Here is a 25,968-nt window from a genome sequence, read left to right as displayed (position 1 = left end):
GTTAAGGATTATGAAAAGCCACAGTGTTATTCTGGCAGAGAACAACCAGAAATATGGTGAATTTGAACAAGCAGTAGGAAAAAAACATGAATTTAAGACTAATTTTGAAGTAACAAGCTCTACAAATATTAAGTCCCACTTCTGAACATAATGTGGAAAGAAATATAGGCAGTTGTATCAATACACAATTTCAGTTGCTATTAGTAATGTAGCATCATCTTACAGGAAACACAGTCCTATGGATTAAAATTATTTAAGAGCAAGTAGAAGTGATTGCTTCAGGAACACATGTTTATAATGCTGGTTCTCCTTTCTTTTTCTCCTACTTGCCTTCAAGACTTAGCTCAAATTTCAGTTCTTCTGTGAAGTCTTCCTTGTGCAGCTCTATACATATATGTAGATGAGCCAGTGATATTATAGTATACTTCCATGTGTGTTTCTTCATTGTTCACTTAATTTTTTGCACCAAAGATGTGGATGTATATATATATATGTGAAATTTTATCTTGTCAGTGTCTAACAAATGCACAGTGGGTACTCAAGAAATGTTGGTTGAATAAGTTGAAATGTAGGGAAAGAAGTTTAAGCCTGGAGCTTACAGAAAGAAGGATAGCTTTTCCAGTTCTTTTTTCTCCAGTGTGACCACTGGATACTAAAACCTAACGAAGGTTAGAAAACAAACTAAAACCCCAAACCAGTTTTGCTTATGAGTTTAGATATAGAAGTTATAAATAAGATATTGGCAGATAAAATCAGCATTATGATAAAAGGATAATATTCTGACCAAAAGGAGTTTATTCTAGGAATCCAGAATGGCTTAATATGTCATTCACAGTTATAATTTGTAATAGGTGAAAGGAAAAGATAACCTTGTAGTGTTTGATAGCTATCTCAAAGACATTAGATAAAATGTTACAGACACTTTGGAAACTAAACCAAATGAACTAAAAATAAGAATTGAATGATACTTTTATAGCATGATTTAAATAAAACAACTCAGTAAATGTGTATTATAAACATATTTTAAACTAGTAGCCAGAATTGTGCTTACTCTGAGTATACTAAGACGCATCCATTAAAGTTAGGGAGAGGCAAAGACAGCTGTGTTCATCAGTATATACATTATTCTGGAAGTGTTAGGCAGTGCCGTTAGATAAGGAAAATGGAATAAATAATATCAGTAACGGTAATGGAAAGGATAGGGCTAAATTTTCATTACAGTGTAGACGGGAACATTAATATAAAGCTGCTTTCCCCCAACTCTGTGAATTTAATGTAATCCCAATAGGAATATTCTTGACACGTGCCCAAATGATGTTGCAGTTTCTTTGCAAGAAGAACAGTGCGAGAATACTTGTTTAAGCAGCTCATGATATATGTGTTTTAAACCCAGTGATATTAAAATGTGTGGTACTTGCACAATAATAGATAGCTAGATTGATGAGACAGAATAGCACCCAGAAATAATATAGTTTTAAGCATATGATACATGTTTGGGAATAATCGCCATCTATTTGGAAAACAGTACATAGTTACATCAAATTAAGTTCTAGATGAAATAAAGAGCTACTTAAAAAATAACAACACTAGAAGAGAATGTAAGAAAAGGTTTTAATACAATCTTGAGACAGGAAAGAATCTTTTATTGCCATAGCAAGAGCCTTAAACAATTAAATTTGTGTATGTTAGAAAATACAGGTAACAGAAGCTAAAATGGTAATTTGGAGTAAAGCTTTGTAACATGTGGCTCGACTGTTTCGTTTCCAGAGTGACAAGGTGCTAGAGGCACTCGGCACAGCCTTTCTTTGCTCATTACTCAACAGACATCCATTGAGCTTCTAGAATGTATGTGACCCTGGGTTACCCGCTGGGTATACATTTTTCATGTCAGAACACATGGTCTGTGCCCTCCTAGAACTTAAAAATCTGGTGAGAGACAATAAACTGATAATTATGAGAGGAAATCAATTAGTTGAGTCTAATTATGTCGGGAGATGGGATAAACAGGGTAAGCATCTCTGAGGAGGTGCCCTTTAAGGGATATCTGAAGAAAGTTGAAACAGTCTTGCTGAGCATTTGGATAAAATCATTTCATGAAGAAGGTTAACAGTTTCAAAGGCCCGATGAGAAGGAGTTTTCAGGAGACAGCAAGGAGACTAGAGGACAAAAGCATATTGTCTAAGGGGAAGACAGGCCTGAGATGAGAGGTTGAAGAGGTAGCCAGGGCCAGAGTCACTCATTCCATTCATCAGATATTTATTGGGCACTAACCCATGTGCAGAGCACAGGGAAATACAGTAGCAGTGAACAAAACAAAAATCCACGCCCTCTAGGAGACAAAGCAGTTGTCTGCAGGATCCCTGCAGGTAATGCAACAATTTTATTCAAAGTACAAGAGAACACTGCGCCAGTGTTTAATCAAGGGAGCCATCTAGTTTAGCTTTTAAAATTTACTCTGGCTGTGTTGAGAATAAATGGGGGAGGGAGAATTACGAGTGAACAAGGAAGTCTACTAAAGAACTTAACAACTCTAGGTTGGGTGAGTGGTGACTTGAAATGGCTGCTGTACATTATATCACTAGTGTGTCAAGAAAGGCAGAAAGAATTGAGAGCCGGCCACACTGGGATAGCCATGGGTTTTATTATTATTGGATTATTGTCCATCTTTTAAAAAAGCGGGTTTTCATCGCTTCCAAGGCTCATTGTTTTTCCCATCCCAACAGTATGAAATTGAGTTAACAAGTCTTATCCTTGCTGGCATCTTACAATCTCTGTCAGCACGGCCGCAGCCCTGCTCGATCTGTCTGCCTGTGTGCTCACAGTTAACAGCTGCTCATTTTAGTCAACGTTGTGAGCATTGTTGCTATTTCTCATGTTAACTTTAGCTGTTGTTCATTATGTCTTCAGTAATATTATGCTGTGAATCAGCATTGAAACAAACAGTTATTGGTATGGAGAAAGTTATAAAACAGTTCAAAGTGATATATGATTAAACTCTATGGTTAAATAAGTAAAAAAGGGGCTTGCAATCAGTATAAAATAAAAATTCTGAAGGATAGAAGCTTGGGTCATGGTTTACTTGGAGGCATTTCCTTCTTTTCTTTCCAGCACATTAAACAGTGGTTTGCCTTACAATCAGTGGCATCTTAGATTTGATGAAATATAGTAAGATTAAAATGGCATTCATGGGCTCCCCTGGTGGCGCAGTGGTTGAGAATCCGCCTGCCAGTGCAGTGGACGCGGGTTCGTGCCCCGGTACGGGAGGATCCCACATGCTGCGGAGCGGCTGGGCCCGTGAGCCATGGCCGCTGAGCCTGCGCGTCCGGAGCCTGCGCTCCGCAACGGGAGAGGCCACAAGAGTGAGAGGCCTGCGTACCGCAAAAAAAAAAAAATGGCATTCATATCCAGGAACATTTGTGATTAGTCTTCCATTTTGTTTATGAACATGATTCTGTAGATAGCAGGTAAATAATTCCTCCAAATAAAAGCCAAAGAAGAAAAACAAAAATTAAATTAAGCATTGTATATTCTGTTTGTACTGAAATTACATTGTTACGTGACTTACTGTGAGATTTTGTATTGTTTACTGGAGTGCCTTTCCTCTGATGGATAGAAGTGTGAAGACATCTATTGGACACATACTGAACTACAGTCAAGACGTGGTTAGTGCCTGGGGCCAGGCGTATGGAGTTTTAACAGGCTTTACAGGTGATTCTGTGATTCACCAAAGTTTGGTTCTCAGTCTGTTGGCAGAACATACCTGAATTGGCTATGGAACTTTTGGATCGGCTATCCATATGCATACCAAGCATTGTCTGTAGGCTGAATAAATATTTCAGTTCTATATGTGCTCCTGTGTTTTTGAAATGTAGATCCTATTGTGATGAATAAAATACTAATCTGTTGGGACTTCCCTGGCGGTCCAGTCGTTAGGACTCCGTGCTTCCACTGCAGGGGCCACGGGTTCGATTCCTGGTCGGGGAACTGAGATCCGCTTGATGCACGACACGGCCAAAAAATAAAAAAAAGAAAAAAAAAAGAAATTAAAATACTAATTTGTTTTAAAACATTTACACGTATGTTAATTCTTGTCTCTATAATATTTCAGTCAACAAACCTTGTTTAGTTAGTACAACTGCTCTCATGTTAAGATTTGCAGCAGTGTTTGAGGTTTTAAAGCCCTACTGTTTAACTAGATTCTAGGCTAGGAATTCTGGCTCTAACGTGTCTGAGGAATGCCTGTCTGTGTCTTTGGCAGTCGTAAGGTAAAAGCAGAGGAAGTTAGAGGGGAAAAAAAGAGAAATAAACATATATAGAAAAAAATAGAAACCTTGGACAAAAGAGTAGGAAGAATTAAAAAAGAAAAAGGGTCCCTAGTTAGTTTGCCCTTTCCTAGTGATTTTGGAAAGTGTGAACAGTTGCATCGCATAACTTGAAAGTGTGAACAGTTGCATTGCATAACTTGATTCAGGTTATCCTTCCTCATCTTTTTTTTTGGTGAGTCATTTGTACCTCATTTCCATTTTGACAGGAAGATATGTTTTCTCAGAAGCATGCCGTTACTTGAGATGGTAAAGGGTCAAAGTGCAGTGCTGTCTGACAGCGGCGGAGTTGAGGTACAGGAAGAGTAGTGAGGGTTCCTTCTTCACTTCTCCGTGTGGAGTACAGTAAGCCCAGAACTTGTGTGGAGGATTGAAATCTGCTGAAGGGACGTCCACCCTTGAACCAAGGGTGCTGGAGGCTAAAACCTGAAACTTGAAAGAAGTTTCAGACATGAGTCCTACTTTTCAGTCACAAATGCTCCTTTCTCTCAGTTGTGTAAGTAAATGTTGACTTACTTTTAAAAAGAAAGAAACTACTAACAACAGATAAATTTTGTTCCTAACTTGTTTGTTTTCTTTCTCTAGTCATTATTCTTTAGGAAATCAGTGAGAGGAACTGAACCCGTTTTCTTCCGTGTACCACAGTTGACAGTATAGCAAGATCCAGATAATTCTGCCTGTACTTTAATTTGTGTAGAGTGAAAATTTTCAGGCTAAAAAGAGGGAAATAAAGCGAGCACCAGCACGCTCGACTTCTTACATTTGTCTGAATGGTACCTTCTTTTTCATTCCCAGAGTCCTCTCTCTTTATTAACAGTGCAGGAGTCAGAGGCTCGATGTGCTCTCTGGGAAAGGGGAGTGGGTCAGCCCACTGACTGCAGGATGTGTTCATGATGAGCTTTAATGCGCAGGCCTTTGAATGGAAATCTGTTACGACTGATAGGTTTTACAAGATCTTAACGGGAAAGCTTTGTGCCTGCGAATGGTTTAAAGTGCACCCTAGTTCCTTAGCAGAGGAGGATTTTTTTTTTTATTCGAATGGATTTCTTTCCTTATATATTGCTGATATGCCTGCTAGAGTTTAAAATGAAATTGTAATAGTTTCACTGTAAAGCATTTGGAAATTTCCCTAATTTGGAAGTAGGTAATGGGAAAGACAGGTGAAATTAGTTCAGGGTCTGAATTGTGAGATATTTCAAAGAAATGCAGTTTTAATATTTCAAGTAGATACAGAAGTACTAAGTGAAAAATCTGAAGTGTAGTTTAGAGGACTTTATTAAGAGGTGATGATTATTTACAATTAGCAGGATTCATTTTATTTTTGTTACATTTTAAAGTTTGCAGTCATTTATTAAACATATTCTTAAATATCTGTGTGCCTGATTTATCAGCTGTTTACAGTGTAGGGAGTAGACTGAGTGCGGACAGACTAGAGGCCGGCGGGGAACGATGAGTTTGTTGTTTTAATGCCGGTGAGAGGTGATTTTGGCCTGAACTCATGTGTTCAGATTCTGTCCTGCATTAATGTGTTCTGCATTTTACTGTCTTAATGAAGTGTTTTGTCTCGCAGGGGTTAATTGCTTTTGCACTCGGTTGGCTCTAGTCTAGGTAGCCTCCCCTCCAGGGCTAGACTGTCTCTACCCCTAAGGCGTGGCTTTTCCGGTGTCTCTGCTCAGTGCCTCTGATGTTCTCTCCGCTCTGGCTCTTTGGAGCCTGAATTCTTCCCAGCCCCACGTGAGTTCAGGTAGTCGCTCAGCTCACAGCTCTCTGGTAGTTGTTCTGTCCCCAGTAGTTGTTCCTTGACACCGGGGAGCCTTTCCCTGTACGTGCAGGCTTAGTATTTGGTCAGAGACTCCAGGGGACCCCTGTCAGATCAGACACTGCTGCTTCTCTGGCTAGGCTCTTCCTCTGTGTCATTCTGCTCTGCACATTTCCACTGTCTTTGGGACTCCTACCCACTGATCTGTCTTCTGAGCTCTGCGGGACTGCTGTTTTCCGTTCGGTCTTCCTCTCCCTGCATCACATATTGGATAGCAAGTCCGGACCATAACCTTGTTAGCTTCTCTTCTCTCAAGGATCACAGTCCTGTGCTGCTTGTTTCCCAATGTCTGAAAACGGTTGCTTTATGCATTTTTGTCTAATTTTAACATAGTTAGGACAGGAGAGCTAGTCTTCTGTCTGTTATGATCAGATTGTGTTGACCTTTTAGAGGGTGAGAAGTAAATAGGAAACTCATTGAAGGATTGAAAACAGACTATTGCCATGATTTGTTGATGCTTTATCTAGCGTACACCATTGCGTTCTTTAAAATGGACAGAGGAAATGAAACTTAACTCGAGGCTGTTGTAGTAATCTAGGCTTAAAGTAGACTGGAAGTGGAGTGAAATGATAAATTCAAGAAATCTTTTGAAGCTGGAACAATTAGGACCTGCTCTAGAAGGTGGTAGGAAGTGAAGATGTGGGAGGAATGAAAGGAGACACTGTGCTGTTTGGCTGGAACCACCGGGAGGGTAATGCCATTTAAGGAGATGGGCAAGACTCATCAGTCTTCAGAGGAGGGGCCAGGTTAAAGAGGAGAAAATCACGAGTTTTGTTTTGGATGAAATAAGTTTGAGTGACCTAGTAAACATCTATATACATGTCAAATGGGCAGAGCAGAGGGCAGGGCTAGAATTTCACCAGCACTGTTCAGATGGAAAGTATCCATCTGTATTCTCTGCCATCACTAGGGGCTGTAGCAGTGTACTCTGGAAGTACTGGCTGACTCAGAGACATTGACAGAATCTGACAAGAAAATAGCCTGAGGAGGTCTGGTAACTTCAGGGTGATCCTTGAAGACCCTAACTGTGATATTCTACCACCTCCTTCTTTCCTTTCTGATCCTGAACGCACTGACATTTGGATTGAAAAAAATAGCTATGTTTTTCTGCTATTTGCTACAGGTAGACTGTTTAGGAAACTTGTTCAGCAGTCTTACCTTCTTTTTCTTTCTGATCGTAGCCCCTCTGGAGAGAGATTTCCATCGTAGGTAGCCCGGTGGTTGTTGCTCTGGGGGAGGATGCTATGTAAAGGAGGTTGTGAACACAAATGCTTTCAGTTGTTTTGTGCAGTGCGGACTGTGGCTACTTTGATTTCTCCTTTTTTTAAAAAAATAAATTTATTTATTTTTGACTGTGTTGGGTCTTCGTTGCTGCGCGCGGGCTACCTCCAGTTGCAGTGAGCGGGGGCTACCCTTCATTGCGGTGAGCGGGCTTCTCATTGCGGTGGCCTCTCTTGTTGCGGAGCACGGGCTCTAGGCACGCGGGCTTCAGTAGTTGTGGCTCATGGGCTCTAGAGCGCAGGCTCACTAGTTGTGGCGCACGGGCTTAGTTGTTCTGGGGCATGTGGGATCTTGCCGGACCAGGGCTCGAACCCGAATCCCCTGCATCGGCAGGCGGAGTCCTAACCATTGCGCCACCAGGGAAGTCCTGATTTCTCCTTTTAAAAAGGGACTATTTCTCATCCCCTTTTTGGATTGTTTGGAGTTCTGATAATATGTCTCGGAGTCCTGTGGAAGAGAGACACACAACCTGGGGACGTGCTGGAGCTTCACCTCTTGTGGTGGCTGGGGTCTGTGTGACGTACCGTGCATAACCAGGCGTGCAGAGACGGGGACCCTCCGGTGCCCCTTAGCCTGAATGCAGTCTGTGTGCTCCCTGGTCCACAGGGAGAGGTCAGGAAGACAGAAAGTGGATCCGAGTATCTTACAAGGCCGGGGTAGTCATCTTTGCATGTAACTCCTACTCCCTTGCCTCTCCACTCCCCTCTTGAAAAAATGAGAGTGAAAAGGAGGACACTTACTCTCTTTTTTGCTTCTCTTGTATAGGAGATGCATCGGAGAGTTGAGAATGCCCCCGATTCTGCCAAAACTAAAGCTCTGCAAACTGTTATCGAAATGAAGGTAAGTGAGAACTTCCTAAGGAATCTTATGTGTCATTTCACACTTTCAAGTGAGCACACTTTCATGTGTGAGTTTAAGAAAGTGGTGTGTAATAATAGTTCACTCATTTTGTAGGCTGAGAAGAAATAGTAAGACTTAATGAAAATGACACATTAAAAGAACTTCAGTTTCATTTCCTCTTGTCCAGCATTTTTTGGAGTCAGCTGTTCTCAAAGCTTTTGATATCAGGGCCCCTTATTCTCTTAAAATGACTCATTTCATTTGTTTTTAAGAAAATGTCTGCCAAATACCAAGTTTGTGTGTCATTTCTTCTCTCGAGTAAGAATAAGGTTCCGTGAAAAAAGTACCTGATTCAGCTTGCAGCTCACAGAGCACCCAGTGCTGTCCTGGGGGCAGCATCACACCCAGGATGCAGCAGCCGGGCCTGGCCCCGTCCTGTTTCATCACACAGAACGGTACAAAGATACATACTCAAGGGTTGAGCATATGAAAAGTCACCAGGGACATTCCTAAGTGAGCCAGTGTTTTAAAAATGTTCTTTCTTATTTTTCTTTTTTGTCTGCGAGTGCTGACACTGAAGGATACACTGACCGCTAGTACGGTTTGGCGCTGTTGTCCAGAGGCGCGAGCGCTTTTGCCTGTCCTTTACACCTTTAGTGCGCGTGTTAACACAGTGGAAAAGGCACATAAAGTCATAGTACTATTATGAAAATAGTTTTGACTTCTCAAAAGGGCTAGGAGGCACCCCCAGGTTTTCACGGACTATACTTTGAAAACCTCTGCTTTAAGTTGCTGAGTAGTGAGAAATCTTTAGGCTGAACGTTATGGTGATTGGTGACTAAGCACTTGCCTTCTATGTTAAAGTCCCTGGATTCAAAATCTGGCTTTATTTAACCAGTTGTATGACATAGAACAAGTAACCTAACCTCTCCATGCCTTAATTTCTTTATTGATAAATGGTCATAACAATAGTACCTATCCCATGGGTTCTTTTGTGGTTTAAATTAGTTAAAACAAGTAAAACACTTTAAACAGGACCTGGCACATAGTAAACATTCAGTCAGTGTTAGCTGCTATGCTATTATTATTTTTATTACCAGCATATTCTTTCTTGCAAGAGCTAGAAGACTCTTACAGATAGGGACCCCTCCCTCTCCCCCTCCTTCCCTCTCTGTCTCTTTTTTAACTTCTTTGTATCCTCTAAAAAGTTTGACACAGTGTTTTGTGTCATGTGCCTTCATTTAATATATGTTGATGTGACAAGAATCTTTAGTTTTTGGTATATAAATAGTTTTATGTAAATAGATGCTTCTCAAGTACAGTTATCAGAATGGTTCTCTTAATTTGGATGATTTCCTCTTAAAACTTTGTTTTTATTGTTGTATACATCACTGGGGAAAGGGTTTACCAAACAAATACCCAATTAGTGGACTCTGGGTTCTTTATAGTTAGACATTCATAGTCTTGAACATAACCTTGTAAACAGCCTCTAGAAAGGTTTAATTACATGTTCACATTTCCCACAAGTTTATTTGTACCTGTTATTTCCTGATCCCTGTTGGAACCTAAAAACACACGAGTGTACCTATGTTCACAGAATTATTCTGCTTGCCTTTTGATGGCATAGGGAAGTGTACTGGTTTTAACTGGCAGTAGATCTATTTTAAGTTGTGTTAACCTCCAGCCATTCTGCTAAGAAGCAAGAGACTGAGATTCTGGTGGCCCAGTGGGGTCAGGTGGATGTTATGTTGAAATTGCAGATGAAATAGCTGAGATGCTGAGAGTGTGGCATGAGCTGGAGAGGATCATGAAGATCTAGACTGGTCTTTGGGGGAAATGGGAAAGGAGGTGATGGTGGACTATAAAAGAGCCCAGCTGTCTTCAAGGTGATGTAATATTCTTTTCTCTCTCCTCCTCCTCTCCCTCCTCCTTTCTCCCACTTTCTTCCCTCTGCTTCCTTCTCCCTTCTCTGACTTTTTCTTTTCCCTTTAGCAGTGGAGGAGCAGGGAGGAATTACCGGACTGCTCTAGGGTTAGAGTTTTGCTGGGTAGATACAGCAGAATTACTGGGATGCAAGTGAATTGAGGGTGGAGGTGAAGGAGTAGTTGAGATGATCGGTCCAGGAATGTAGCCTGGACAGGAAGGAAGAGAATTCAGAATGGATGGACAGGTTGGGAGAAAATGTAGAAGTTAGGGAGGTGGAGGACTCTGTGAGATGCAAGAGCAGCAGTTAACGTGCGTGACGGTGTGTCAGGCCTGGGAGGAGAGTCCTGGGTGACGTGGTCTTGTAAACTGGATGGCTAAAATGGACCGGAGGATGAGGGCATTGGAATTACGGACGTCAAGGAGTCCGGACATTGAAATCCTAGGATTATGGCAGGAGTGGCATTCGAAGGAGAGGCCTATTGTCAGCCAGGTGCTGGAGACTTCTTCAGTGGGCAGAAGTGACGGGGAGCCCCTAGGTGGCAGCCGTGCGGAGGGAGAGTGAAGAGGGGCGTGAGCTTTAAATGGGAGCAGCATCCGGGAGCCTGGAGGAGGCCCACACTTCTCCCTGCCACTCTGTGATGCCGGGGGATTAGCGAACTTCACTGGAGAGCGTTCGGGGAGATTACATCCTTTGGGAAAGCCTGGGTTTACTTAGAGCAGGGAGACAACTTTTGAAAAAAAAGTTGAGGATTTGGGAAATTTAACAAGGAGCAGAGGGTTTCATTGGGCTCAGTGGGGTTGGTTGATTAATGATGGGAGACCCAGGGCTGGGGAGGTATAGAGTAGTAAGATGATAAAGAATTTATTTATTTAGTGATTATACATTCTAGGAGTAAGAAGCCTCCTTGGAAAGGGCTGTCCTCAAATAAACCCAGCCCGAGTACTGGTCGGTGCTACAACTAGTCCAACGTATCAGGCATTAATTTTCTGGCCTCATCCCAGAAAGTAGCCTGGCAGGTTCTTTTTCTGCCTCATGGCGTTCAGAGCTGCAGCTGTGGTCCCTTTTTAGGTGCAGATTTTATGGTGCATGATTTGATGGCGAGTGTCTAATTTGGTCAAGAGCTGCCTCTCTGTCTGTGTTGGGCTTTTCAGATAGTGCATTTGAAGTCGGTTATTTATTTATTCTTTATGGGCCAGGATAGTTTTAAACGAGTAAATCAAAATCCCGGTTTAGGTTTAGAACGTCTCTGATTGTGTTAATTTAATATGTTTAATTTTGAACTAATTGTAAGTTTCATTTGAATAGATTTGTAAAAGAACATTTTTGTTGTGTTATTTTTAAAGGTAATGCAATGCAAGTCAGAGGAGTACAGCCCTCGCTTCTCCCCCAAACCTAAAAATAGCTAGTTGTAATTGTGTCATGATAAATCCTTTAACTCTTATCGGCACACTCTCAGATAGCAAGGAAAGACAGTCAAGACAGGCTTGAGGTAGAGTGAAAAGAGGAAGTCAGTCTCAAAATTTCTTCCTAAAGGAATGGTTTCTCTAAAATTCCAAATAAAATAAAGCTATACTGAATTTATGCTCTTTAAGGTCTTTACGTCTTAGGTGAATAAGCATATGCAACTATAGATGTAACAGTATCTATTCTATGTAGGAGTTTTTCTGTAGTTGATGACATCTAAAGTAATCTGGGGATAAACTAGATACTGTGACAGACAAAACCAAGAAAATGAGTATAGATGGTTGTTGTACTAGGAGGTGATATTCGTGGTGATGCTGATTTATAAGGACAGTGACGTTTCTTTTTAGAAATCATTATGAGATATTTCACATGCATGGTGAAGTATAGCGAATAAGTAAGATTACTAATGCAGTAAGTAGCTTCCCCTTCTCTGCAGGGGATAGGTTCCACGACCCTCAGTGGACTGAAACCGCAGATGGTACCAAACCCTATATGTACTATGTTTTTTCCTATACATTACCTATGATTAATTTTATAAATTAGGCACAGTGTGTAAGGGGTTAACAACAGTAATTAATAGTAAAATAGAACAGTTATAACAGTATGCTGTAATGGAAGTTATGTGAATAGGTCTCATTCTTTCTCTCTCAGTATCTTACTGCACAAATCTAATGCCTTCTTCATCTAAACTAAGCACTTGTCATGCACTGTAGCCGTAACTTTTGCAGTTTGAGGTGCAACAGCAAAACTGGCACAAATTTCTTTTTCCTTCATCCCAGTTTCACTGCTGGAAGATTCGTTCTTACTGTAGATCGTAGCAACCTCAGCATATGATTTTTTCTCTTAGTGAGAACTTCCACCTTTTCACTTAAAAGAAGCGCCTTATGGCTTCTCTTTGTCAAATCTGAATTGCCAGCATCACTACTCTTGTGCTTTGGGGACGGTATTAAATAAAATACTGTCACATAAAAACGGTCACTTGAACACCAGCAGTCTGATGCCAGGACTGTCCATCTGATGACCGAGATGGCTGCTGTGAGTGACTAACAGGCGGGGGTACACTGGACAAAGGGATGATTCACGTTCCGGTGGGACAGAATGGGTTGGTGTGAGATTTCATCATGTTGATTGGAACAGCGGTGCACAGTTTAAAACTTCTGAATTGTTTTTTTCTGGAATTTTCCATTTGATATTTTCTGACCGCAGTTGACCTCGGGTGACTGAAACCACAGAAAGCAGAACCACGGAAAGTAGAACTGTGGATTAGGCGGGACCACTGTGTGATAAAGTGTAACTGTTAACGTAATTGTCCATCCCTTTGTTTTTCTGCAGTGGGAGGTTATCAGATCTTTATTATTGTAGATACGGTTATACGCATTATTGTGTAAGTCTTTGAAACCTTCTTGCTCTTTTCCCCACTCCTTTGGGGGCAGAAGTAAGCCTTTTAGGGGTCATCAAGTAAAATGATAAAATATTATAGCTAGAAAAGGTTTTACTGTTACTATTACAAATGTTTTCACTAGAAGTTTGTTGACCATAAAGTACTAAGAAACTTTAACTAGTTTTCCATTGCTTCTACTTCTTTAGTTAATACTCTCAACTTTAATCAAAAGGGTACAGAGGAAAGGATAGAGGAAAAAAATCATACTATAGATCTCAGTCCTCCTCCTCTCCACCATATGGCCATGAAGGATATATTTTAGAAGCAAGGCACCAGTTGCAATATTTCTACATATTTGTTTATCTTTATTAAATTTCACATCTGTGAAGACAGGCTTGTGCAACCTCTCTGACTTTTTGCAAATACTTTAATGTCTAAATCTTCCTTTGTCCTCAGGATTCAAAAATTTCCTCTATGGAGCGTGGGCTCCGAGACTTGGAAGAGGAGATTCAGATGCTGAAATCGAACGGGGCTTTGAGTACTGAAGAACGAGAGGAAGAAATGAAGCAAATGGAGGTCTATCGGAGCCATTCTAAATTTATGAAAAACAAGGTAATGGTGTGTGATACCGTAATTTTTAAATGGGGTTTGAAAAATGGATGCATGTTCCTACTTCTTTAGTGATGATGGACTTCACGCTGTTTTATCAGGCTTCAGGGAAGAATACTTGTACCGTAATTCTTCCAGATAGAACTTTCCAGAATTAAAGGCAGAATTACTGATGTTGTATAGTTATTTCAAATTTCACTTAAAAGAAAATTACTTGTATGAGGCTAAGTGTGTATTATCACAGTTTAACGTTTCACGTCTACCAGTACTTCTGAGGCGATTAGTAGGATTACATCCAGATGAGTTTTTCTCACTATATGAAACACCACGTTCTCTATGTCTTGTGAACAAATTTAGAAGTCAGATTCAGCCTAAGAGACTGAATCCACCTCCCCTTTTTTTTCCTGAAATGCCTTAAATAAAATCATGTTTTCCCTTCAAACACAGTTCCCTAAAGGAAAGCCCTTTGCGCTCTCCCTTGGAGAAGACCCAAGTGTATCAGGTTTATTGTTTCCCACGTGCTGCACTTGGGGTGTATGTACAGTAGGATAGGCATCGCTGAGACATATCAGTCTGTATTATAACCTCAGTCACAGTATTCCTTCCTTAGAGCCAAAGGCATTTATTTTGACTCTATAAACTATTTTAGGCAAATTGGAGGATTTAGTTTATTACAGTTATCAGTTTATCAGGTCTGTCGTGTTTTAAAGATCATAATTTCAATTATAAAATATTAGCTAGAAAATAAGTGTTCCTCCCCCTCCCCCTGCCCCCCATATCCCAATTGTGTTAGTTCCCTAATTTCTCAGACGTGGAAACTGTTCCTTTAATGATACAGTTTCTGGCTTCTTTCTGTGATACCCATACCTGCATATAAGTCAGTAGAATATTCCTCTGTTATTTTAAGAATCTGTTATCACTGACTATGGCCAATTTCATGTAACTTTTAGAACTTAAAAATTCACATATCCAACTTTCTGTTAGTTTTGATTTATCATTCTAACTTGAGAACAAAATAAAATATCGTCTCTGCTTCCCATTTGCTGATTAGCACATTTCAGTCCATTACCCTGTGAAAATAGTGAGCCCATCTAGGGTCCTTTGAAGAGGAAATTAGGGGAACAGATTTGATTGTGTTATATGAGTTATTGTTATTTCCAGTTACTGCTCTGGCTCAAAAGCAGATAATAAAAAGACCTAAGTTGACACATGAGTGAAAAAGAATAACAATGTCGTGACAGGTAGAGCAACTGAAGGAGGAGCTAAATTCGAAAGAGGCTCAAGGGGAGGAGCTGAAAAAGAGAGCGGCTGGTCTTCAGGCCGAGGTCTTTGCCGTAAGATTTACCCTTTGCGTGCAGTGATCCCACAGTGGGGCCCTGCTGCTCTGGCTCTGGGTGCTCACACTTTCACTCTGTGGTCGGCAGCTTTGCCCGGTACTAGCACTAACCAGCCTGCTCTGCTCTTTAACCGACTCCTGTTCACCGGTTTGACCCACGTGCCACCCTGTGTGCAGCGAGCCCTCATGTGCTCTGGAAGCCCTGTCCCCGGTTTTTTATTGTTGCTTTGTCACTGTGTGGATGGTGCTTCAAAGCTGTGTTTTCTCGACTCCTTTCCTGTTACGAGAAACTTGTTGATTTATGTGAATGGTCTCTTTCTCTTCTTAGGTACAAAGAATGTGCAGATGTTCTAGGTCCATCACCCAGGGTTTATTTCAATCTGATTTCTTGAGTGAAGTGCTTTACCTTCATATGTAGACATCATCTTTAAGTCCCCGATAGGTGATTTTGCAACAGATTTTACTTTCTTTGGAACAGATGTATTGAAGTGATTAGCTTATTTAGTTATATAGTAAATTAGAAGTAGAATGAAACTTAAAGTCTCTAAATCTATTCAGTAGCTCAATCATCTGTCTAGAGAACTTGAAATTCCATTTCAAACTGTGATAAAATGATTATAATAAAATAGCTAACACTTTATAACCTACTAAGGTAGGTATATTCTCAACCCAACTTATGCATAAGGAAGCTGAGGTGACACAGTGGTGCTCAGAAAACACAGTTAGTAAGAGGAAGAGTTTGATTTTTACACAAGCCATTTGGTTCCAGAACCTGTGCTGGTAAGCTCTGCGCTCCACTGCCCTATACTAGGCTGTGCACACATTTGTCTCACAAGTGTCAGGAAAAAAACTGCTTCTGAAAATTACGGTAGGATAAGACTGGAATGCAGCATTAAGAGAAAAAAAGAAACGCCACTTGTGCTAATTTAGTGTTTGCTATTTATGGACCACTTTATAGTATAGATAGAAAAGTGAGATATTTTGTCTAAAAGGGTCCAGTTTGGTTTGTTGTAACCATGTATTGTCTAGAGGAGAAGTTGATCTATAACTTTTTTTTCCTCAGCTAGTATTATTAATTTCTTTTTCTGTCGAACAACAGGCTAAACATTCTGTACATTTTTTTGGGTTTAATCTGTATGCAATACAGTGGCACTGGTTTGCTTTCTCCATCTTACTGATTAGGAAACCAAGGCTTAGAGAGGTAGTTACCCAGGAAGACACGCTCGTTCGTTCTCACGTGGGATTGACTGCAAAAGCCTTATGCTCCTAACTTTTAAGGAAAATTTGTGCTTCTAAACTCTTCTATTTAGGATATTTTCTTCTTTTTCTCAGTCTTCATGGTCAGTGTAGCATTATTTGAGGATTATTTAGTAATGCAGATGATGAGGAAACTGAGATTTCATATTTATTTATTTTTGATCACATGGTCCAGAGTAGCTGGAAATTTGAGTAATCTTTAAGCCATAGTTCTTTAGCTGATGAGGTGAGAACATTTTGAACGTTTCTCCTGACCATTCATTCATACCACAAGTGCGTTTTTAGTGCATTCTGTTTGTTGGGGGTGGGACGTTGGTTAAGGGATGTCCTGAAAGATGCTACACCATTACAGTATGTGGCAGCTCCTGGGTACAAATCTGTGTTACAGGATGGAAGTAGCTGCTGTTTGCAGCTATCTTCCACTGATGTTCTTAGCAGCTGCGAGTATTTTGCATACAGTGAGCACACAGAAATGTTTGTTGAATGAATGAGTATTATATTTGTAAGTAGAGATTTCATGCATATGAGAAGAATGCTTGTCTTCCTGCTGAAACAGAACAGTAAATAATAAGTTTATTTTTAGTAATCATCAAAAGTAATTTTAATTACCATAAAATTTATTTCATACTTTCTCATGGGAAATTGTTCTCAAAAACTTTGTCCCTTATACCTAAGATTATTAGTCAAAATACTTTAGATACATTCAACTTTTTAAAAAGTAGTTTTTGTTTCATCAGTGATACTGAGATTACCGACTTCTTGTCAAATTTATACTTCTAAGAGTCTATATTTTAGTGCATAGCTACCTTGCTTAGGCAGTAGATATAATGTAAAAACAGATATGATTTCTGTTAATTTGGCTTACATTTAGAATAAAAGAGTAAAAATTCTTAGAAACACAGTAGAAATGTAAAGGAGATGTTTGATGTTAAATGTTTTCTAAGTTAAGATGAGAAAAAATTATGGGGGAGTGAGTGGCACCTGTTGATTTATGGCTTACTCTGTCAGAGTAATTCACATTTGATTACACATGTAGATTCCTACAGAATGAGATTTTATGCGTTCTTTATTTAGGTCATGTACTTTTATCCATTTAGGTGATATGACATGTTGTAGGTAATATAACTTTGTAGGTGGAATCCTTTTTTTAGGTCAGTACCCCTAAGTCTTCAAAATTATATAATTTTTAGAAAGCACATGTTTATAATGCCTTATAACACTTGGCTATTTAAGAAGGACTCTATGTACACTTTCATTTGAGAATGAAAAAAAAACAATGAAAAAATTGTGCAGCTTTTGAGTTTAAATAGCAAGAGTAGGAAGTTTCTTTTTTCTTTCTGTATTCCATCTACACTAATCCTGCTGTATGATTTGAAGTTTCTTATGACTTAATAAGATGAAAACTGCTTTAGTCGTGTTCAGATGCTTACTGCTGTGTCATAGTCATCTAAGTGAATTGGGATTTTTCTTCTTCCATTCCTTTTCTAACGGATTTCAAAAGTTTAGGGGAGACAATAAATGAAAACTGGAAATTTTGCTATTAGTTGAATAAGCTTTGTTTTTTGGGGGGGGGTCAGCTAAGATTAGATGATGCAAAAAAATGAATTGTGTCCTGTCATAAAGTTAATGCTGTATATCTTGACGTGGATCTGTCAATCCAGATCAGAGGTGGTGGTTTTATTACTTTTTTCCTTACACTGCTTTTTCTTCTTCTCTAGATTGGTCAGGTGAAGCAGGAGCTGTCCAGAAAGGACACAGAACTACTAGCCCTACAGACAAAGCTAGAAACACTCACCAACCAGTTCTCAGACAGCAAGCAACACATTGAAGTGCTGAAGGAGTCCTTGACTGCTAAGGAGCAGAGGGCTGCCATCCTGCAGACCGAGGTGAAAGGAGTTGTGGGATTTGCACGGAGCCCATTCCTTGGCACCTTTTCTTGTGTATTACCTGTGCACTTCTTGTTGTGTTGAGATACGGGAGCTATGAATAATGTTATGTTGGATTCTTTAGCGATGTGGTCAGTTATAGCACTAAACTATAACCATCTTGTTTCTATTGTTCTTGTATCTAACAAATTAAACCAGTGCAGTTAATATATGTTTTTGATACTTCAGACTTTGACTAAGTCTGTGCTTCTAAGTAGACTTTAAACTAATGTTATGAAATGAAAAGATAGTTGTAAAAGCATTTGTCCTCACCCATGGTAAATCTTTCAGTCATGAATGGGAGTGAGCTTGGTCAGCCTGTGTTGGGTTATTAAGTGTCCTTAATTTTTGGTATTATGAATAGCTTTAAGTAGGCAAACTGTGGAATCTAGAAATGTTTGAGATAAATCTTGTTTTGAACTGCAGATTATTAGACACGTGCCTTCATGTCCTGTTTGAAAATAAAGTTAGCATTTTTAGAAATATTAGAAGATTATCTAGTCTGCCAGCCTTGATTAGAGGTAGGAACACACTAAATAATTACAGACAGATGAGAATCTATCATATTTGCAATGAGAAGGAATTGATGATGCTATTTGGATTTATTGACTTAAGGAAAATATTTTCTAAAGATCTCAATGAAATAGAGAATTTAGGTAGGAATAGGTAAGCAGTTCTGCTGTATAGGAGAAAAATAAAGCGTATAGTATGGATTAATTTTTTCTTTTCTTTTAAAGAACAAGATAATAGATAAATAAAGGCATAGTGTAATGAAAAAAGAATGGGTAGTAAAAAGAATGTATAAAAACATCTCAGACCCAGAAGTTCAGAATCTTCAAGCGAGGAGGAATGGGAAAATGACCAAAATGTTTCATGTAGTAATTTATTGTTTTACAGTTTGGGATTTTGTTGAAAATGAGAGATTTGGATGGTGTATTTATAATTTTCCTTACAACTTATACTTTTTCTATTTTGATCACGTTTCATTTTATCATGATACCTCAGAGGGATATTTTGGGATAAATAAGGCTCTGGCTCTGGAGTCACAGTTACTGAGTGTGAACTTCAGTTTTACCACTTGCTACCAGGTGCAGGTTCCTGGGCACGTTACTTAAGTTCCTTGTGCCTCATTTTACATCTGTAAGATGAAGAGGAGTTCCTGCCTTATTAGATTGTTAGCATTAAGCTAATTTATTCACTCCTAGTGCCTGGCACATAGTAAGGTCTTTGTCTGTCAGTTATTGGCATCATTCTAATTCTTGTAATACTATCAGCTAATATATGTAAACTGTTAAAATGGTAAGAGAACATTGTTCCTTTTCTTTTCATTGGCATAAGTTTTATGTAGAAGGTCTGCTATTTAATATTTTTATCAAGCTAAATTAAGGTTTATTCAGGAAATTGCAAATATAGAATTATCTGAAAAATGGTACCTGCAAATTTATTAATTTGTGGCTTTATTAGAGTTTTTCACATCAGTGCCTGGTATGCATGCAGTACTACAAAATGGTCAGAAGGGGGCGCCAGTGTTTTGCAGGTGAGCCTGTTGCCAAGTTTGCTGCTGTGATAGTTTTGGATGGAGGTGGCAGGTGTGGGAACCAGGGAACCAGGCAGTTCGTTAATGATAATGCAAACACTTAAAAGCTTGTCACAGTCTAATAGATGACTTCTTCCCTTTGGCAATCCATCCTTCTCTTTGTACCCCCCTCTGAAATAGTGTTCTTCTTAGCTAGGTCTCACACAGATGGGCTTGTGATTGGTTTCTTGTACCACAGAGAACAAAGACTGTATTTGTGGTCATTCTTGGATGGTTTTTATATTTGTTTTTAGGGCTGAGTTTCAGCATTTACCCCTGTAAGTTATTATGACAACTGCTCAAATATAAGGGTCTCATTCTAAAAGATAACAGTAGAAAAGCTAACTTCCTTTTGAATTTGGGGTGATGATATGAATGTTATATGCCTGTTTATCAGGATTTGCTTTTTTTTCTTAAATTACTCTGGTGACACTTGACAAGGCTCACTTTTTCCAAAGCAGCTTTCTCCTTTTGGATCCCATAAAAGGCAGTTTGAACCAGCTCCTTGAAAGTTCTCACCTATCTCTATAATTGCTATATTTCTGTTCCTATAATTGCTCTTTTTTAAAAAAATAAATTTATTTTATTTATTTATTTTTGGCTGCATTAGGTCTTCGTTGCTGCGCGCGGGCTTTCTCTAGTTGGCGGCGAGCGGGGGCTACTCTTTGTTGTGGTGCACGGGCTTCTCATTGCGGTGGCTTCTCTTGTTTCAGAGCACAGGCTCTAGGCTTGCAGGCTTCAGTAGTTGTGGCACGCGGGCTCATTGGTTGTGGCGCGCAGGCTCAGTAGTTGTGGCACACGGGCTTAGTTGCTCCGTGGCGTGTGGGATCTTCCCGGACCAGGGCTCGATCCTGTGTCCCCTGCATTGGCAGGCGGATTCTTAACCACTGCACCACCAGGGAAGTCCCCTATAATTGCTCTTAATCGATCTCATCCTCCTCTCTGAAGCTACCCTAGACTTTCATCCAGCTCTCAAATCACTAAATTAAGCACATATGAAAAAGAACATGGATTCAGGAGTTTTTTGTTTTTTGTTTTTTAATTTTAAAATTCTTTAAGGAAAAACGGGATGTGGGAAGAGACCTGTTTTTTTTTCCTGTTCAGGGTCCATGGTATGAGGTCCTTTTGTGTTGGGCAGTGTACAGTATATAGTATCTATGGAATTGCTCCTGTTTTATGAACATCTCCTTTAATCTGTTGACCTTCACAGAGATGGTCTGGATTTAGTAGCACTGTGGTCAAAGCATGCATGGGCTTTGGAGTCAGACCTAAGCTTGAAATAGCCTTCTACATTTATTAATTATGTGACCTTGGATGAGTTATTTTACCTCTGTAATCCTCCATTTTCTCATCTGTCACTGAGAATAATAATAATACCAACTTCCTAAGGTTAGAATAGATGTTTAATGTGGCTAGAATAGATTTTTAAATTATGAAGTTCTTATCTGAATTTGGAGGTGAATATTAAATATCAGTGGGTTTAAAATATCGCCACTGGTTTTTTTAGATGATAACTTTGTAGCCCCCCCACCACCTTTGTACAGATAAACTGTGCACTGTTGAATGACACATCTCTGCCTGTGGCCTTTTGCAAGTTTCTCTGAGCTCTTCAACCTTTTGTTGGAATGTCAAACAGAACTCAGTGCAGTTTGTTGAAATAGCCTTTTAAAAAGGTCTGCTTGTGTACACTCTCAGTCTCATGACACAGCGCCCTTCATTCATCCTCTTTTCTAGATGGGAACAGTGGGAGATGTGGTGATAGGAAATTATACTTAGTGATCTTGGGCAAGTCACTTAGTTTTGGCTTTGATTTCCTCAGCTTTAAAATTAGGAGTAGTTTAGATTATTTAATTTTAAAAAAATTTATGGGGACTTCCCTGGTGGCGCAGTGGTTAAGAATCCACCTGCCAAAGCAGGGGACACGGGTTCGAGCCCTGGTCCAGGAAGATCCCACATGCCACAGAGCAACTAAGCCCGTGCGCCACAACTGCTGAGCCTGCGCTCTAGAGCCTGTGAGCCACAGCTACTGAGCCCATGTGCCACAACTACTGAAGCCCGCGCACCTAGAGCCCATGCTCCGCAACAAGAGAAGCCACTGCAATGAGAAGCCCGCGTACCGCAACTAAGAGTAACCCCAGCTCGCCACAACTAAAAAACGCCCGCGCGCAGCAACGAAGACCCAACACAGCCAAATAAATACATAAGTTTTTAAAAAATTTATGAAATACAGGAAAAATGCAGAAAATAATATAGTAGACAGTACTCAGATTTAACCTACATTTATGTTTGACTACATTAGGTGATCTTTAAAGGTCCTTTAAAAGAAAAGATTTAAAAAAAAAAGCTCATTCTAAATTAAATATTCAGTGAAAGCAGAAACTTTTGTTAGAATCTCAGGGTTTTAGAACTGGTTGGGTCTGGGAACAGGCTAGGAATAAATATTCGGAAGCTGTCATTATGGGGGTAGTGGCTAAAGCCTTAGGGATGAATTGGTTTCTCCAGAGGAAGGTTGTATAGAGTGAGATGTAAAGAGGGGGAAATGACAGAGAATCCTGTGAAGAAAACTGGAAAGGTGTGGTCAGAGAGTTAGAAAGGCAGTGAGTCATATAATTGCAAAAGAAGAATTATAGGAAACATGCCATTGTTACTGGCATGCAGTTACTAGTGCTAATGTGCTCTTAGGTAGATATGTTTATAGATGTAAAACAAAAGAAGGTTAAGATGGGTTGAGATAATTAATACTTTTGTGATCTGAAGTAAAAGGCCAAAACAGCAAGGTAGCCATTTTTCTGTTCATGTCCATTGGTAGAGAAAGTCTTGTGGAGGAAAAACCTTCTGATTTTCTTGAAGTTGGCATAACCTGTTTGCCACAGACCTTGATGCTTGGCAAGATGCTTAGATGCAGTTCCTCCAGCTCAGTTGATGTGAACAAACAAGGTCTTACTCCTCCTGCCAAGAGTGGTGTTAGGGTGATGACTGTGTGTCCTACTAGTCTCTGAGGGGTTTTCCTGAATGTTTTTTGTGGTTTGCAAAATACGGACCTCACGCAAAATTATACTCTGAATTTAGTTCACACTAAACCAAAAGATCAGTGTAGAATTCAGAGCAATTAATCTAGTAGTAGCAAAGTGGTTTTTGTGGTTATTTTAATCTCAGATCTCCAGACCAGCCCATTTAAATTCTGCATTGCATGAAAAACAGACCAAGAAAAAGTGTACCCAGGTGATTTAAATTGAAAAGATCACTTAGTAATTAGGCTGTGGGCTTGGGTAGTTTCTGTAGCTAATATTTGTGATACGAAATATTTTTAATATCAAAACCTGCATTTCCCACAGCAATAACACCAAAGGTTTGTATGTTTATAACAAGAGTTTTCATTCTTTACCTTTTTCAGTCACCAATTCCTGTGGGTCTCATACCTGACATTCCCTCAAATCGGCATGCGGGTATTTATGAGTGGTTAGTGTAGGCCCGTTTCCAGGTCACTTAGCAGAGTCAGGGATCTAATGGAAAAGTGCAGCTGGGGCATCTGGGTACTTTTGGTGAAGAAGCAGCAGTATGAGGCCTCACAGTTATTATCCTGAGACATTGGTCCCATCAGAATGAGAAACATTTAGAAGTGATGAGGGACATTTTCCTGCTGTATTCTGATTCCTGACCCACAGATGGAAAGCCTTTCATTTTTCTGAAATTAATGCTGAGAAGAACTGAGAGACAAGGCAGTTCAGGCTTATCTGCAGGTTTAAATGTCTGGGCTTTTGACTTCTGCAATAAGAATTTAATAGTGTATTTCAGGGGTATTGGGTAAAATGTTTTTAAGGTGAGTTGCTTTGTTTTTTTTGCTTGTGGTTATTGGAATATGTAGAATACATATTAGAGGTGGAATATATAGTATACAGAATACAAATTAGAATGTAGAAATTAGGTAGAAATGACTTGGCATGAGATTTATTTATTTTTAGATTTCTGGCACGTGTACTTTCTAAGACTTTGACCTCTTTAACTGTGCAGCGGGTCCGAGGGTTCAAGGAGCTCCCTCTTGACTCGCCCTGACTGATGGATGCCCTGTAATGGGTTCACTAATAGGAACCACATCTGATACTGTCAGATGGGACTAGTAGCCATGTAGGCGGGCTGGAGCTGAGCCTCAACAAACGCCAGGTGGATGAGGGTCAGTGAGTTCTTCTGGCATCTCGACAGCCTGGTCGTTGAACTTCCCATTCACAAGCATCTTCACTCTGTGGTGGCAGTTCTTTTCTCCCTGTTGAATAAATATTCAGTCTGTTCTGACATTTCCCTTCTGGACCTTTTTTCCTTCTTTGCAGAGTGGAGTGTTTCTGATTTTAATAGGTAGATGAAGGAAAACTGGGGGTAGCTTAAGGAATTTTGTCACCTTGCACTGTAGAAAGGACGATTGGAGAACTCAAGTGGTGATCAAGTATTCCATCTTTGTTCTGCATTGGATTTTAATTCTTGCTCTGAGCTCTCTAGTGCTGAATTCAGGCACCAAAACTGGAAATTTGTAATGTAACATCTTTTGGATTCGCTGGGCTTGGCTTATTGTAGTTCTACTGTTTGTCAGTAAAACACTTGTTTTTTTTTTGGTCACTGCTGAGTAATCTTTTCTTTTTCCTCATCTTTGAGAAAAAATTTAAGTAGATTGGCTATCTTTACACATGTCAAGTTTCCATTTCATATACTATTCATGGGAAGAACTCATTTAGATCTTCTTCAGTTGCTTTCATTAGCCATTTGTAATTTTCAGCATACAGAGCCTATACATGTTTTGTTAGATTTATACCTAAGTATTTAATTTTTTTGGAGTGATTTTGACCAGTTCACAAAATATCAACTTTTAAAAAGCTAGTGTAGGGACTTCCCTGGTGGCGCAGTGGTTAAGAATCCGCCTGCCAATACACAGGACACGGGTTTGATCCCTGGTCCAGGAAGATCCCACATGTCGTGGAGCAACAAAGTCCGTGTGCCACAACTACTGAGCCTGCGCTCTAGAGCTCGCAAGCCACAGCTCCTGAGCCTGCATGCCAAAACTGCTGAATCCCGTGCGCCTGGAGCCCATGCTCTGCAACAAGAGAAGCCACTACAATGAAAAGCCACACACTGCAACGAAGAGTAGCCCCTGCTCGCCGTAACTAGAGAAAGCCCGTGCACAGAAGCGAAGACCCAACACAGCCAAAAATAAAAATAAATAAAATAAAATAAAGTAAAAAACAAAAAAAGCTAGTATAAATATTGCCTCTGTTTTCCTTAGTAGTATTTTTACTGAGAACCATTTCAGGCACTTAAAATATAGGTAAAATACTAAAACATTTTAATATGGTAAATGACGTGTAGGAGTTTTGAATTTTAATGTAGTTGGCTTTACCAGTATTTTTTCTTTATGATGTATCCTTTCTGGGTTTAAAAAAAAAAAAAAAATCCTTCCATGCTGCCCTGTCTTAAAAGATACTAAAAAGTATCTTTCTTTCTAAAAGTTTTAAAGATTTGCTTTTTATATATAAAGCTTTCATTCATCTAGAATTTATTTTTGTGTATGATATCAGTCAGGGTTCTTCCCCCCTCCCTCAGTATGGGTAGCTAGTTGTCTAAAAACAGTTTATCAGATACTCTGTCCTTTCCTCACTGATTACAGTGTCACCTCTGTTTATATGTGTATGGGTCACTAAATGGTGTGATTGTTGTGTGTCTGGGCTCGCATTTCTGTGGCAAACGTCTGTTGGTTTATTCCTGTTCTAATACCATGCTTTCTAATTTTGCTTACTTAAAAACATCAAATTTATTGACCAATAAATAAATAATAAACTGCATATATTCAAAATGTACAATTTGGTAAGTTTTGACACACACCTCTGAAACCAATGGCACGGTCAAGATAAAGAACACTGTCCCCAAAGTTTTCTTGTACCTCTTTTTTTTTTTTTTTTTTTTTTTTTTTCCGCAGTACGCGGGCCTCTCACTGTTGTGGCCTCTCCCGTGGCGGAGCACAGGCTCCGGACGCGCAGGCTCAGCGGCCATGGCTCACGGGCCCAGCCGCTCCGCAGCATGTGGGATCTTCCCTGACCGGGGCACGAACCCGAGTCCCTTGCATCGGCAGGCGGACTCTCAACCACTGCGCCACCACGGAAGCCCTCTTGTACCTCTTTGTAACCCTTTCCTCTGCCTCTCCCTGATATTCTTCACTCCTCCCCACTTCCTCCCTCATATCCAGGCAAC

General features: G+C 39.9%; 1 protein-coding gene across 44 annotated transcripts in view; it reads left to right on the top strand.

The window, feature by feature from the left end:
• The window catches only part of ERC1 (ELKS/RAB6-interacting/CAST family member 1), a 573,654-nt gene that overhangs the window by 89,262 nt on the left and 458,424 nt on the right, over positions 1-25,968 (top strand). For 35 of the 44 annotated variants that reach the window (XR_008617636.1, XR_008617631.1, XR_008617632.1 and 32 more), the window contains exons 4-7: positions 8,188-8,262; positions 13,491-13,646; positions 14,885-14,977; positions 17,955-18,122. Coding sequence is in view for 22 of the 44 variants with exons in the window: in XM_055085407.1 (XP_054941382.1) it covers positions 8,188-8,262; positions 13,491-13,646; positions 14,885-14,977; positions 17,955-18,122 (492 nt within the window). In the remaining 22 variants the exon portion in view is untranslated. The remainder of the gene's footprint in view (positions 1-8,187; positions 8,263-13,490; positions 13,647-14,884; positions 14,978-17,954; positions 18,123-25,968) is intronic. The other 9 variants (XR_008617641.1, XR_008617644.1, XR_008617639.1 and 6 more) reach the window with 2 other exon arrangements.

This window comes from Physeter macrocephalus, chromosome 6, assembly GCF_002837175.3.
Source record: "Physeter macrocephalus isolate SW-GA chromosome 6, ASM283717v5, whole genome shotgun sequence".
Taxonomy (NCBI): Eukaryota; Metazoa; Chordata; class Mammalia; order Artiodactyla; family Physeteridae; genus Physeter; species Physeter macrocephalus.
This window is presented reverse-complemented; position numbering and strand designations above follow the sequence as displayed.